The sequence below is a fragment of the Oryzias latipes genome, chromosome 23 (assembly GCF_053564925.1).
Source record: "Oryzias latipes strain Hd-rR chromosome 23, Olatipes_Hd-rR_3.1".
NCBI classification, from domain to species: Eukaryota; Metazoa; Chordata; class Actinopteri; order Beloniformes; family Adrianichthyidae; genus Oryzias; species Oryzias latipes.
In genome coordinates this window covers 574,210-589,938 of record NC_136259.1, presented here as the reverse complement: position 1 = coordinate 589,938, position 15,729 = coordinate 574,210, and the positions used below count along the sequence as shown (strand labels likewise).

General features: G+C 46.2%; 1 protein-coding gene across 4 annotated transcripts in view; it reads left to right on the top strand.

Moving 5' to 3' along the window:
• Positions 1 to 15,729, top strand: part of LOC101157410 (kinesin-like protein KIF21A) — a 62,769-nt gene extending 47,040 nt beyond the window's left edge. For 2 of the 4 annotated variants that reach the window (XM_078941876.1, XM_020714266.3), the window contains 15 exons: positions 1,307 to 1,472; positions 1,712 to 1,732; positions 2,163 to 2,226; positions 3,671 to 3,725; positions 3,865 to 4,067; positions 4,142 to 4,300; positions 9,132 to 9,164; positions 10,097 to 10,233; positions 10,304 to 10,388; positions 10,462 to 10,551; positions 10,622 to 10,780; positions 10,864 to 10,981; positions 11,049 to 11,219; positions 12,268 to 12,464; positions 14,176 to 15,729. In XM_078941876.1, the coding sequence (XP_078798002.1) occupies positions 1,307 to 1,472; positions 1,712 to 1,732; positions 2,163 to 2,226; positions 3,671 to 3,725; positions 3,865 to 4,067; positions 4,142 to 4,300; positions 9,132 to 9,164; positions 10,097 to 10,233; positions 10,304 to 10,388; positions 10,462 to 10,551; positions 10,622 to 10,780; positions 10,864 to 10,981; positions 11,049 to 11,219; positions 12,268 to 12,464; positions 14,176 to 14,227 (1,710 nt within the window). In that variant the 3' untranslated portion in view covers positions 14,228 to 15,729. The remainder of the gene's footprint in view (positions 1 to 1,306; positions 1,473 to 1,711; positions 1,733 to 2,162; positions 2,227 to 3,670; positions 3,726 to 3,864; positions 4,068 to 4,141; positions 4,301 to 9,131; positions 9,165 to 10,096; positions 10,234 to 10,303; positions 10,389 to 10,461; positions 10,552 to 10,621; positions 10,781 to 10,863; positions 10,982 to 11,048; positions 11,220 to 12,267; positions 12,465 to 14,175) is intronic. The other 2 variants (XM_078941877.1, XM_078941875.1) reach the window with 1 other exon arrangement.

Genomic DNA, 15,729 nt, shown 5'->3' with positions numbered 1-15,729 from the left:
ACTGCTTTAACTTCATCTGAGCTGGCGTTGGCTCAACAGCGTACAGCTGCATCGCTCCACGGCCACTGGACGTCTCTGTAGACCAGGCTGTGGGGGCTGTAAGCCAGCGGGCAGAGTGTCAACAGAGAGATGATGGGAAATGAGCAGAGGCTTACTCCCCACCAACGGCCCCGCCCACAACCATTTCTTATGAAATACTGCAGAAAGTGTCGTTTTCTACGACACGGGTCATAAAAACTGCTAATGTTTTTACGGTCGATCTGACTTGACGCGTTTCTCAAACAGAGCGGCTAAAAAAGTGCTGAACATTTTCAAAAGTCATCATCTGAGTTTGAAAACAGCATTTCTAAGGACTCCAATCAGATTCAAACTTCTGCTGATTGTTGAAAAGTAAACAGGTTCAACTTTGAAGGTTGCACGGTGGTGTAGTGGCCAGCATCCTTGCCTCACAGCAGAAGGGCCCTGGTTTGAGTCCCAGCTGAGTTCTTTCTTCCTCGTGTGCATGTCTGGGTTTTCTACCAGCACTTTGGCCTCCTCCACAGCTTTATACACTAGTGTGACAGAGGTCCTGCAGCAGACCGGAAGCCTCTTGAGGCTGAGCCCCCCCTGGGATAAGCCCCAACTACCCCAAAAGAGATTCAGCGGGCTATGAAGATGGATGATGACTCTAAATATCCTGAAGAGATGGTTTCCTCAAAGTTTTAGTGAATCTGAATTTAGTGAATGTCTTTTTCTTTAGTTTAGTGCTGATTTGGGTTTGGGGGGCCGGTTTAGCTCGTGCTGGTTTGCGGCGCCTTCCGTCCGTGAAACCAGGGTTCGAGTCTGGGCTGCTCCCTATTCCCTTCTCTGCTGCGGTGCCGGTCCAAAGCCCGGTTGGATTGAGAGGGTTGCGTCAGGAAGGGCATGCGGCGTAAAACATTGCCAAGTTAACCATGCGACTCGTCCTCGAGGGAGGGTTGTTCCGCTGTGGCGACCCCTGATGGGAGAAGCCGAAAGCGGAAGAAGTGCTGATTTGGGTTTAGTTGAACTTGAAGTTGTTTTTAGGCTGATTTGTTGATTCCATCTGCAAAATAGAATACATTAGATCTCTAATAGAACTTTTCAAAGATGGGATTTTTTTTTATATCTGAGCACTAACAGTAAAAATGTCTGTCAGTGAAAATGTTAAAATAGACATTCTGACCAGATTAACAGTGAAATGGTTAACGTAGAGACAATAGGACAGAAACGTTTTAGGCTTTACTTTCCACCAAGTCCAGATGGTTCAGGTCTGCCTCCGGGTGCTAACCCGCCGCCCCCCCATCAGGGTCTACAGGCGGCCCAGAAGGAGTCCCAGCTGAAGGTGATGGAGGGCCGGCTGAAGCAGACGGAGATCACCAGCAGCACGCAGAACCAGCTGCTGTTCCACATGCTGAAGGAGAAAGCAGAGATCAACCCCGAGCTGGACGCCCTGCTGGGCAGCGCCCTGCAAGGTACGGAGGCCGTCCTCAGCGGCGTGGAGCGCCGTCATCACCGTCTCCATCGCCTCCTCTTCAGCCAAGCTGCTGCACTTCATTTTACACACTTCACAAGCTTTTATTCTGGAAGTCTACATCTAAAATCCTCGAGAAACAAACATGAGGCGTGCAAAACTCTGTGGAGCCATTTCTGTGTCTTCATCTCCTGAGTTTGACTTTGATTTGGTTTCTGTCTGTTTTTTGGGTGAATCCAGAGTTAGGGCTGCTGTCAGCAGGTGAGTACGAGGCTGTGCGAGCGCATCTGAGAGACGTGCACGCTGCTCGATTCCCATCCAACTAAGACCTTGAAGAATGATCATCTTTTTGTATTGATGCCAACCAAACTCTAAAAAAGGACATTTTTGGCTCTATTTTGTAGTTTAGTGGTTTAAAAGTGAGAAATCCTGCAGCGTGCATCCAAAGGACTAACACAGATGCAGTAATAATGTGCACGTCACCCCCCCCTGCTAGTCTGTCACTGAAGCTGACGGAGCTGAAGCATCACAGTCTGTGTCTGCTCTGCTGTGTTTGTGGAGTCTGTCTGTTCGTACCCCCCCTGACTGTAAACACTGAGGCTGCCCCCCCAGGCCAGCCTCCTGAATGAATCCTCCCTGCTGTCCACATGGAACCCCCACGCCTTCTGACAACGCTGTTTGGCTTCCCCAGGTGCTGAGAATGGAGACGACAGCAGCAGCGATGAGTCCACGCCGAGCCCCGCCTCTGACGGCAGGTGGGTCAATAAATCTTCACGTTTACCACGTTGGCAGAAACCTCTTTCACAACAAGGTTGCCCCATTTTGTTCCCTAATTTTAAGGCAACCAACAAATCCTAAATGTTGCAGTTCCTCAAATGACCACTGAAGGCTGGTTCCAGAAGGAAGAAAACGTCTCATCTAGTCCTATGTTAACCCTGGCTTAGCACCAAAGATAATGTTGGTGACACGTTCTTTGATTACCTCATCAACCTCATTTCAACAGACTCTGAAGCAGGAAAAGTGGCTTATGGTAGACCGGATGTATATGTATATCAGCTGAAAGATAACTGGACAAAACATCAAAGTTATAAAATACAGCAGCTGATGGCTGAGCTAAACTAAGCTAAGCTAAAGTAAACTAAGCTAAGCTAAAGTAAACTAAGCTAAGCTAAACTAAGCTAAGCTAAAGTAAACTAAACTAAGCTAAGCTAAACTTAGCTAAAGTAAACATTAGCTAAACTAAGCTAAAGTAAACTAAATTAAGCTAAGCTAAACTTAGCTAAGCTAAACTAAACTAAGCTAAGCTAAACTAAAGTAAAGTAAGCTAAGATAAAGTAAACTAAACTAAGCTAAACTAAGATAACCTAAGCTAAGCTAAACTAAACTAAGCTAAAGTAAAATAAGCTAAGCTAAACTTAACTAAACTAAAGTAAACTAAGCTAAGCTAAGCTAAACTAAACTAAACTGGACATCTCTGCCCTTAGACCCTCCTCTAGGAAAAACTCCTAAAAGGACAAATAGAAACCTCAGGGGTGTCCACATGAAGGAGGGATCCTCCCCCAGGACGGACAGACGATGTACCAGACCTCATAGAGAAGAATTAACTTATCTAACTCTACAACTACATGTTTAGTCCAGCAGACGAGCTTCATCCAGACGGAGTTACATCAGCTGACAAGTTACAGCAGCCAAAGGAATGACAACTCTGGAGCTTCACGTTAAATAAGCTAATTTGACACTAAATTCATCACAGACCGATTAGGAATAATTAGTCGATATTTCTTGGCTTGTTGGTATTTCTCACAGCAGTCAAGGGGGAGGGGTTAGAAATCAGCTGTTCAGATTTTCCTGGAGCTCACATTAGTGCATACTTAGGGTCATGTTGGTCTGCTGGGTAGGTAGACCCATCAAAAATGTATTTTCACCCTTTTGCCCAGCTTCAGGCTGTTGTTGGTTTGGGCGGAGCTAACGGGTTACTATGGCTGCCTTAAATTGCATCTTTACTGTGATTTGTTATGAGTTGTCCAAGATGATCAGTCAGTTCAGAAACGTCTGGCTGTAGCTGGGATGTTCTCACCCTCTGAGCAGGACGTGGCATCAAGAAATCTGAAGTGGGCAGGACAGAAAAGAGATGTGCTGTGGTTTCATGGTCTTCAACCAAACCAGTTCCACTGACAGCTGTTCTGCTTCCTGTTTCAGCTCTCTGACATCAGATCTCATGAAGTTATGTGGAGAAACTAAACCAAGAAACAAGGTGCAGTGCTGTAACGATGCGTTTTTTTGTAGTGTAAATGCTGTTTGTTAGTAGAATCCTCTCTGTTTGTTCCATAAGTGGAATTAGTTTGTTCCACTAATTCAAGTGTTGGTTGTTACAAACGGTTCCGATCCTGCAGGCTCGGAGGCGGACCACCACCCAAATGGAGCTGCTCTATGCCGGCAGTGGGGATCGGTCCTGTGACCCCCCAACTGGAGACTTCCCGGGTCCTCTTCTACCCCTCCCGGAGTTCCTGGAAGGGCCTGCAGGAAAGCAGGGTCAGCCCCCCAGCCGTGAGCCAACCGTCTCCCCGTCTGCGCCGTCCGCCAGGCCGGCTGGGGTGTAAGCGTCTGAGCAAAGATGATGATATTTTAGGGTAAACAGCTTCTGATTCTGTGCTTAACTGCTGGTCTCAGAGGTTCTGGATCCAGATCGCCTACAGGGAACAGGAGGGATTTGTTGGAACGCTCCCCCCTCACCCGGCGGAAGATGCATGAGAAAGGCCTTCCGGTGTCCCACATCCCAACACCGACACAGACAGAAACCAGAGCTAAAGCCTCTGATTCCAAATCCTTGTGAGTCTGCCGTTAGCAGCCGCCTCCGTTGGGCGGCCTCTGACACGTGATGCCGTCAGGAAGGCGCTCAGCACAGCCTCGGGGATTAGCATAGCATTTCCACGCTGCATATCAGCGAATGTTCTCACAGTTGGAAGAGGCTTGGGGTAAAATGTTGAAGCGGTGCAAATAGAGTTTTTCTTCACGGCTCCATTCAAACCTAAAGACTTGGTGTCATGGAATTCCAGGCACAAACCGCTGGGATTCAAACAGTTGGTACTTTAGTGTTTTCAGGAGGTCACCCAGAGGTCATTACCGAGTCCGAGTCCCTGACCTGGTTTACTTTTTAGCGCGTTCAGTGGCCCCTCACTGTAGGTGGAGCCTGCAAAGGGCCGTACAGGCGTTTGTAGCGACGCGTTTTAAACGCAGAAGCCCAAAACGCACATTAACAGACATTACAGAGACTGACATTGCTTGACAGGATGAACTCTTCATGCTCTTCCCTGCTTTGCATATCAGAGCAACGTTGTTTCTCTGCACTTCAGAATCTCCTGGAATCACATGAACTGCACATCATGTTGAAGACTGACGGTGTTCCAAGAATGTCTGTAGGTCATGAGGATCATGCATGTCAGACATCAACATGTGAGCTCAGGGCTCCAGACTGCGACCAATTGGTCGCATTTTGCGACCAAAATTTGAGAGTGTGCGACTGAATTTTACATCCAGTCGCACATGTGCGACCAGTAAATTTGCCTCCCCCACCCTCCGTATTTTTTATACATTAAACGTGGAAGGGGCACATCAATGATCAATGAAATAATCTGAGACGCGAGCGCACACGCACGCAGGCAGACACACACTCGCGCACATACTCATAAAACGCGAGCACACACTCTCGCGTGGTACCTGTCTGTGAGGCGGCCACTGCGTGTGAGAAGAGTAAGTCACTGTAAGTGGCTAAAATATGTGGAGGGGCGGGGCCTAGAGATATTCGCGCGCGCGTAAACATCTGTGGGAAGGAAACGGAGACAAATATAGTCACAACCTGATATGTGCGTCTGAGCTATGAGCAAGCGAACCATTGATTCATTCTTCCGACCTGCGGCTAATGTAAAGCAGGGATCTCAAATTCGTGGCCCGCGGGCTATTTGCGGCCCCCAAGATGATATTTTGCGGCCCCCGACTCAATATGAAAATTTAATGTAACTGCAGCCCGCCAGTTTATTGAATGACACTTTTTCATTGTCGTGCACGGAGCTGACCAACCAATCACAGTGGTGTAAATTACTCTTGGGGGCGGGACAATGACAGGGCTTGAAAGCAGGAAACCTGACAGCTCCCTCTCCGGACCACATGAAGGAGTTCCTTACTTTCCTTTCTAGAACGTATTTATTCGCTCGTAATTTTCTAAATACATGCAGTCCGTGCTGAACTTTTCTCTGGGTCTCACAGACCCGGAGGAAGGTTTAGGTTTTGGTTACGGTTACGGCGGCGCATCAAACGGTTATGTACGGCCGTTACGGCAGCACACCGCTCCCGTCCCGCGGGAGTCGGGGTAGCTGAGGAGAATAAATGTCCCACACCTACTTGCGTGACAGCTAACGGGGCTTGAACTTTAAACACGCTCGAGCAAAAACAACATTAGTTTTAGACTCACTGAAAATACGTGGGGAAAATGCAACGATAGACGTGTTTGAGATGAACCGGCACCTCGCCTGGATCGTTGGGGAGACCAACGATGATTGACAGTTGATGTTGGAGCAAAAACAAAAATATATGTCTCACACCAGGGGCCTGTTTCACAAAGGAGGTTCAACCAACTCTGAGGTCAAACCTGAACTCTGAGTTGGTCAATCGAGAGATTGACAACTCTGAGTTTTCAGTTTCAGAGCAGCTGATCCGCGTTAGATCAATCAACTCTGAGTGGACTGATTCGGAGGTGAGCGTGCGCACCGCGTCTATAAGAAGCCATTATCAATGGAGCGCAGATATCACGAGTCACCATGGCAACCGTGAAAACAAAGAGGTCTGCGTATTTTTCTCCAGCTGAACTTGACGTGCTGCTGCAGAGTTACAGTGAATATGAGCACATATTCCAGAAGAAAAGCAACACTGCTGCATCTGCAAAACAGAGACAGTTAGCGTGGAAAACATAGCTGCTCAAGTTAATGCCTAAGTTTGCATTTAAATCATTGGTATAAATATTGACTGTAATAACTTTTTAAATAGCGTAAGGTGTGAAATAAAAAATGGCTATATTTAGGTGTACTTTTGAAGTGTTATTCCTGGTGTAAATGCATGAAATGCTGCATAGTGTACAGAACCAATCTGGGGGAAAATGCATTTAACGTCGGTAATGTTTAGAGGACTTTTTTGTTAACCTTCCCCTCTAGCAAACGTTGGTCATTTTAATATTAATACATGCAATTGTGTTTTTAAAAGTGAACTTTTGTCTACTGTTGAACCTTTCGCTGCGCAAAGACTTCCTTCTTTTCTCTCGTCTTTCCGACCGTGCGTGGTCAAAAGCGCAGGGGAGATTTCCTTCAGGGCCGAAGGGAATTCTCCTTCGGGGTTCACTTCCCGTTGGAAACCCTCAACCTCCAGAGCGGAATAAGAATGACTCCAAAACAGTTATTCTGGGAATGACACCTTCTCCGTCCTCCTCATCCGTGCTCACCCCCCCCCCCCCCCCCATCTGCACCTGCAATCGCCCCTCCCCTTGTCTCTCGTGGATTGCACCCCGCTCAGCACACACACGCTGCAACACTACCCCTGTATTGATCAAGTGGTATAGGTTTATATGGGATTAAGAAAGTAAGCAGTGCTAGAAAATTGTGTTTCCAAAAAGTAATTGTTACATTAATCTAATTCAATGTCCCTGATTTCATTTTCATGTAGATGCAATCCTGCAGGAATTAAAATAACATGGCAGCAGCTAAAAATGAAGTATAAAAACATAATTCAATCAGTTCAAATGTGAGCATGTCATGGATGTAGGCTTTGTTGACAATATTTGACATATGAAACATCTACATAGCAAGACCTAATGTTGTTTTCATTGTATATGTAATTGACTGCAACGAAAAACGGTAACGCTCAAACAAAAACGTATGGAGCAATGACAAAATATTGAGTCTTCTCAAAATCCTCGTACGAGGTAAATGTAATTCTCTACGAATTAATGCAGCCTCCTCATCTTTGGGTAATCCAAAAAAGGACAAGCCATTCTTGTCACTTAGATCGCGTGACGGAAATGTGGGCAATGAAGGTTGAAGCGAAATATAGTGCTTCGTCTTTAAAAAGGGGAGGGGACCGGCAAAAACTTCGAGTTTGGAGAATAAAACCTGCTCCCGACCAGGTTAGGTTCACAGCATAAGTAACCATGGATACTGACTCCGAGTAAAAGTTAACTCTCTTTCAGAAACGGGTTTGACTTACTCTGCTTTCTCTGGTTTGACAAACCTCCGATTCTGAAACGGAAAACCCAGGGTTTCCCTGATTTCCGGGTTTATGAACTCAGAGTTTACACTTAACCTCCTTTGTGAAACAGGCCCCAGGTGATCTGCGCAGCGTTGAGTTCACCTGGGTGATCTCAAACACGCTTATTGTGCATCTTGGCTGCACCTATTTGGTGTCACAAAGATAAATTTCCATCTGTTTTCTTTACTTATTTGTACTGTCATGACAGCGATGGTGCTGTCAGTTTACCTTCTTGTTGCATCTTCAAAAGTGAAGATTAAAATGTGACACTGAATTAGAAACAGCGTATTGTAATTTCTGCATCTATTATTAAAGTATTTATTAGTAATACAGTGGAAATTAGTAGATTTGGTTAGAATGTTGATTTACGGTATGCGCCCCTAAATTTTCTGGTTGTGCCCCTAAAATTTTCAGTTAGGGGCCACTTTGCTCCTAGTGAAAAAAGTTAGTCTGGAGCCCTGGAGCTACAGCTAGCCAGACTCATCTCCCCAGAAGAAATAGCATTAGTAGGAACACTGTAGAGCAGGGGGCCCAGAATCCAGACCTGGGGGGCCGGTGTCCTGCTGGTTATCTGCTGCTGATCACCTGATCAGGTGTGTTTAGCCAATAAGGAGCTTTAATGGCAGGTTGGGTTAAAAACACCGGCGCTGGAGGTCTGGATTTGGGGGCCCTGATGTAGATGAAGGGGTAAATGACCCAATGACAACATTGTTTAAGCTGGAGTTTTTCAACCAAGAAGAGGGGGGGCCTGGCTGCAGACAAGACGGTGTCTGCAGCCAGGCCCCCTTTTTTGTGGCTTTGTGCCGGTGTGCAACACTTGATTACCGGTGAAAAGCTGTTTCTCTCTGCCGATCAGCTGATCCACGTTGATGGCGTCAGGACTTACGGTCAGAGCAAAGCTTTGACAAATACATCTCTGTTTGAAACCTGAAAGCTGAAAAAACCCGTAACACGGCAAAAAGGTGGACTGCGATGCAGCAAAGGATAATTCTAAATGGGGGGTCACCAAGCCTGTTTGCTGCTCACCTGGATCAGGTGAGTTCGGCCAATCAGAAACTGATTCAGTCCAGCTGATCAGCCTCCACTGAAGCAGGTTAGCAGCTAAACAAGGTGGAGTCCAGGAGGAACAGGTGACCCTGATCGGTTTCAATGGACTGAACAGAAATCTCCCTCTAGTGGATTATTGGTGAAATGCAGCTAGTTTCACTTTCTTCACTCTAGAAGCCAAAGACGGTCTCAGGGCTAGATTTGATATCTTTATATTGAAATAAACACTTTATGTTGTTTGTTTTCCTCTTCTTAACAAACAAATGACATCAACTCTTCTGATTCTAAAGTAATATTTAAAATCCTTTTCTTCTGTTCATAGGTTGGAGGAATCTCCTGTTTTTGAAGGCCACAGGTAATCCACACCTGTCACATCATCTGCAGCTCCTGACATTAGATTTTTTTTTTAACAAAACTGTTGTAATCTATTCTTATCTGAAAAAAGTCACTTTCGGCCCATCAATGTCTGTTCCTGTGGAGCAGAGGCAGAGTGGTCCACCTCTGATCAGGAGTTTACAGGTTCGGTTCCCTGCCTGCCCACACATGTCAAAGTGTCCTTGGGCAAGGCACTGAACCCCACACTGCTCATGGGGGTTATAGGGTGGAGCCAGTGTTATGGGAATGAATGGACAGGCTCTGTAAAGTGTAGTATTAGTGTACTCCATCTACCATTTTGACCATTTTGCATACCATGGTGGAAGTGTCATAATTACTGTTTTGTTCTTTATTTACTCTTTGTGAGTGGAGTTTACCATGCCTGATGAAAGTAAACTAATTTAACAAGCAGTGAAAGTAGAAGTGAAGTCTGTGAATGAATGGAGCTGTGGATCAAAACCCATTCAGATAAAAATGTTCTTGAGGGATTTTCTGATGATGGAAGACAAACGTTTATAAAGAAGCTAGACCTACGTCTCTGTTTTCCTCGTCTGAGCTGGAATCTGGATCTAAACTGAAGGACTGAACAGTGTTGCTGCACCGCATCTGTTAGCTGTGATTCTGAGGGCTGTAAGCTAGCAGGAGAGAGTGTAAACAAAGGGATGATAAGAAACTAGTGGAGCTGCGCCAACAGCCCCCCCATAACTGATGCAAATGTCTGAGGACTTCTGCAGAATCAGTGTCCCAGAGAACGATTCTACAAACGGCTTCATCGTAAGTAAGGGAGCACTGAGAGATCAGAAGATGAACGGAGTGGGACTTCCTGTTGGACCAAACCCTGATCCACTGGAACTCGTGTCTTTCTGATTTGAAGAGGAGAATCTCATTGTAGGTTTGTCTTCTTTGTCCCAGAGGGGTGATCAACCCCGTGTCGGCCCTCAAGAACAGCAGAGGGTGTCCCGTTGTGTGCGTGCACGTGGCGGAAGGACACACCAAACCCGTGCTGTGTGTGGACGCCACAGATGACCTCCTCTTCACGGGGTCCAAAGGTACGTTGTTGCTGCAGACCCCCCTGAGCGGGGGCCGTTGCTCTGGTTGACCTCGGACTTGTGCGTTTAGATCGAACGTGCAAAGTGTGGAACCTGGTGACGGGTCAGGAGATCATGTCTCTGGCAGATCATCCCAGCAGCGTGGCGTCGGTCAGGTAAACGTCCTGGAAACACGCTGGTCAGAACTGCTTTGTCGCTGTCCTTTACCTGGTAAATGGCGTGTTGTAGGTACACCTCCAGCCTGGTCTTCACCGTTTCCTCCGCTTACATCAAAGTCTGGGACATAAGAGATTCGGCCAAGTGTATCCGCACGCTCACGTAAGGCGCCCTCCTCCCACGTCCCACGCCAAACGCAGCATCAAACTCCACCGCCGCCGTTCCTTCACAGGTCATCCGGACAAGTGGCATCAGGGGACGCCTGCTCCTCCTCCAGGAGTTTGTCCATTCCGCCTGGAGAGAGTCAGATCAGCCAGATCGCCCTCAACCCGTCCGGCTCCTTCCTGTACGCTGCCGCCGGGAACGCCGTGCGCATGTGGGACCTCCGGAAGTACGTCTGCGGCTCCACCATTGTCCGAGTAAGACGTGCAGCTGCTGGTGGGAGTGGCTAAGTGAAGTGTCGCCCTCTTTCAGGTTTGTGTCCACAGGAAAGCTGACGGGACACACGGCGCCCGTGCTGTGTCTGAGCGTGGAGCGGCTGAGCCACGGCCAGGACGCCACGCTCACCGGCTCCAAGGACCACCGCCTGAAAGTAGGAGCTGTTTTTTCTTCCACCGTCCCTGAAGGGTCCGGTCGTCATGGAGATTTCCTCTGCTCAGATGTTTGAGGTGGCGGAGGGAGTCCAGGGATGTGTCACCCCCAGCCATACTTTTGACCCCGCCCACCAGGACAGCGTGGAGTCCCTGGCTGTACATGGAGAGGTTTTCTACAGCAGCTCCAGAGACTGTTCCATTCTCAAGTGGGACTTGGCCAGCAAAAAGCTTTTACGGGTAAAATCCATCCCAGCTTCTTTGTCACATACTGCAGCAGGAAATGCAGACATTCAAACCCTAAATCACTGACCCCTCGGCTGAGTGAACGTCCCCCTCAGGGCTCTCTGAAAAACCAGTGTTTCCATGCTCACTACATCGGGGAATATAGACCACAATGCATTGCAGCAGAACATTTTTACCAAAAAAACGTATGTTAATGTAGTTTTTAATAAACTATAAACGTTTTCGTCTTCAAAAGACGGTCAATCATAAATAATCGTCTCAAAACGCTCATAATTAGATTTTAACTTTGTGAAATCAATGACGTCAATGCTTATGTTGATGTTTGTTTGTTTAACATAACCGAAATAAATATCTCTTAAAAAAAAGAAAACAAGTAGTGGGCGTGGCTTCTGGATTGCTTTTAAAATCCAGAGCACTACATAGTTTTCTAGTAGTTGGGGGTTAGGGCGGGGATTCAGACTCTGAGCCAGGAAGTGAGGACGTTAACCGCGTCTCATTGGTCAGACGGTTGGCGTGGCGCTCCAACGTCTTCTCTGATCTTTCCTATCCTACCTACTCAGTGTTTGATCAGAGCCTGTTTGGACGAACACACTGCTGAAATCCTGTGATGTTAATGTTTTTAGATCAATAAAATGATCAGTTTCCAAAGGCATACTGGGCTATGGTACAGTGGGAAGCACCGGTTTGTGTGCCTGGTTTCTGATCCCGGCTTGGCGTCCTCTTGGTCTATTTTTGGGTCTTTTCTTCTTGGGGAGGATGGAGCATTCTTCAACGTTTTTGTCGTTGTTATTCTTGTTGCCGTAGCAACGTCAAATTTCTCTGGGCCAAGTAGAGTCCAAAATAGGCAATGAAGGGTACTTTATTGTCTTTCTGTCATAAGTGGAAGTAAGTAAATGTAATGCATATTAATAAATACATGAATTTATTTATTCTTATTCTTTATTATTAATGTATTCATTCTAATGTGTGTATGCAGCTTTTTTAATTTGTAAGTATTTTTTTATAAACTCTGATTTTAAAAACTGCTCCAATGACCTTCCAGGCGGTCAGCACTCAGCCAGACTGGGTCAGTGTTCTGGGGGTGGTCCCGGGCTCCCCGGTGCTGCTCAGCGGCTGCAGGGGGGGCCTGCTGCGCCTTTGGCACTGCGACTCCATGGCGTCACTGGGTGAAGTCCAGGGACACGACAGCCCCATCAACGGCCTGGCCTCCAACAGAAGTCATCTGTTCACCGCCTCAGAGTGAGTCATGACCGTCACCGTGGAGCTCTGCCATGTTCGAAGGGCCACGCAAAACCATTTTGGGAGCTTTCAGGTGTAATAAGAATCATTCCTCTTGAAAAACAACCCAAAGTGGTTTTTAATTTGTTTGCAAATTTCTAAAAATTCCTCTAAAAACAAAATTACTAAAACCAGCAGGTTTTTAACCAGCTGATGTAGAACAGTGAGGAACCGCCCCTTCCAGGAAGAGTTTGTGGTTACAGCTCCGCCCACAGGCTAACGCACACGCCCTCTTTCTCTGTGGAGCTAGCGGTGTTTGGCAAAAACTCTTTTCTTTATTCGCACAATATGAACATCTATCTTTACAAAAGTTCCCGTTGGGAGAAACACAGACAGCCCTAGGATGATGTCATGAAATGGGCGTAACACACACGCAGCAAAAGGCGGAGCCTCAGAGGTCAAGTCGTCTTACTTCTGGGTTGGAAAAAAACTGTTAAAATAACTACCATATAATTAAAAAGCTGGTTCTTTTGTGTTCCAGTATATGATCACATGGATGTTGTTTACTATGAAAGGCTTAAGTATGGTATAGACCATAGTATGGTATAGACCATAGTATGGTATAGGCCATAGTATGGTATAGGCCATAGTATGGTATAGGCCATAGTATGGGATGGACCATAGTATGGGATGGACCATAGTATTGTATAGGCCATAGTATGGTATAGGACATAGTATGGGATGGACCATAGTATGGGATGGACCATAGTATTGTATAGGCCATAGTATGGTATAGGCCATAGTATGGTATAGGCCATAGTATGGTATAGACCATAGAATGGTAAAGGCCATAGTATGGTATAGGCCATAGTATGGGATGGACCATAGTATGGGATGGACCATAGTATTGTATAGGCCATAGTATGGTATAGGCCATAGTATGGGATGGACCATAGTATGGGATGGACCATAGTATTGTATAGGCCATAGTATGGTATAGGCCATAGTATGGTATAGGCCATAGTATGGTATAGACCATAGAATGGTAAAGGCCATAGTATGGTATAGGCCATAGTATGGGATGGACCATAGTATGGGATGGACCATAGTATTGTATAGGCCATAGTATGGTATAGGCCATAGTATGGTATAGGCCATAGTATGGTATAGACCATAGAATGGTAAAGGCCATAGTATGGTATAGGCCATAGTATGGGATGGACCATAGTATGGGATGGACCATAGTATTGTATAGGCCATAGTATGGTATAGGCCATAGTATGGGATGGACCATAGTATGGGATGGACCATAGTATTGTATAGGCCATAGTATGGTATAGGACATAGTATGGGATGGACCATAGTATGGTATAGATAGTATAATACCATAGTATGGACCATAGTATTGTGTAGACCCTTTAAACATTCTTGACATTTGACCTAGTGTCACTTTTCCAAAGGTACCAGAATTCCTTTGATAATATTTGTTCAATCATCAACAGGAAGTCTCTGATTTTGCTGCAGAGAAAAACTGTTTTAGCTCCTTTTTCACAAAGTAAAGTCAGTAGTGATGTCAAGTGCTGCGTTTGGTAAAGCATCATACGTCATCATATAGGCGCACAGCGGCCTTTCTCAGTCAGGATCAGTGGATTGGTGGTTGTAGGGTCTATCCAGGTGTTGCAGCTTTTTTTCAATGAGAAGTTGTAACCTTTCTGTTTTTGCTCTTTCTTAGCGACCGCACGGTGAGAATCTGGGAATCCGCTGTGTCTGTGGAGGATCTCTGACGAGGATTTGGTCCAAACTCCAGACTATGCACACATGAAGAGTTACTGTGAAACCCAAAGACTGGAAACATGCGGACTCAAAGTACCTTCAATCATTGATGCTTCTGCAAACCAAACACTCAACTCTGCTTCTGTTTTCCAGGTTGAATATTAGGTCAAATATTACTAAGAGCTGTTTTGACCTCTGACCTCTGAGCCGTTTCTTTCCCCTTATATTTAAGGGAAAACCAGCTGAAATACATGAATTTGTTAAATGTACTCATCATTTCTAGAGAAATGCATTTCCTGCTGTTCTAGTTAATTTATTTCAATCAATCTGCCCTTTGGAAGTTTGTCGGCATTTTGACCCGTTTGTCGGCGCCGCTGCTGTACTTTATCTCCCGGTGCCTGCTGTGTCTGTTTCTGCTCTCAGATCTTTTCTTCCATTTTAAACATCTGGGGAAACATTGGAGGATAACTCTCCATTCATTTCTTAAACTCCCTCATTCTGTTCAGGGTTGCTGGAGCCTATCCCAGCCAATGTTGGTGGAAGGTGAGGTACGCTCTACCAGGTTGGATCACCTTCATTTTCCCCTCACTAAATCAGAGAGCACTCATGAGAACCCGTCCCCACATTCAGCGACCTGTAAGTCCCTCCCACTCGATGACATCATCAACAGTGGCCGGTCGTCCAGGTTGAGGCGTAGCTGCCAGGGCTGGAGATGCAGACCAGCATCAGTGTAATCCTTAAGGTCACGGTCACGACTGACTTAACGTAAAGCTCTGCGTCAGACCACGCCCACATGAAGAAATGCGTTTGTCCTCCACGGCAGCATGCGGGTCCGGCGGTGGGGGGGGCTCTGTTTCCACCCCCACCAGGGTGTCACCTTTAAAAAACTATTTCTGCACCCCTACCCCTCCAAATGCCCCAACAGTTGCAGAGGTAGGGGAAGGATCGGGCCTAAAAACACAACCTGAACGTGTTTCACTGTAGAATTGAATTTAGAATTCATTCAAAGTAGAAATAGTAAATCAACATATGAGCTTTTATTTTGTAAATAATCGGAATCAGTTCTAGCACTTCCTGTTCACCAAACTGCAAACTAGCTGCCAGTGCAGAACAATCGCAGCGTCTCAGCTGTAGATGATGTGACAGAACTATTTCATGGCCTTTGACCCCAAACAGCACAGGACTCTGGGAATCGTGGGGTGGAGTCTGACGGTGAGGATCCCAAAAACACCAGCGTTATTGCGACCATCGTCATGACGACACATCTGCGTTTTGGCTCAGCTCTCCTGCATGGATGCTGGAGCTCCATTCAGTCACTGATGCTTCATATCTATCCGTGTTTGAACGTCTCCATCCGTGTCATGTGACAGACGTATGTGTGCCTCTACTCTCAGAATGGGATTTCATCATTATTGAAATTGTCACCACAATAAATAAAAACTGATGTCGGTGGTTGGTCATTTTGTTCTGTTTTAGCTGACATGTTTGTGTGGAAATAAACGAAAAAACCATC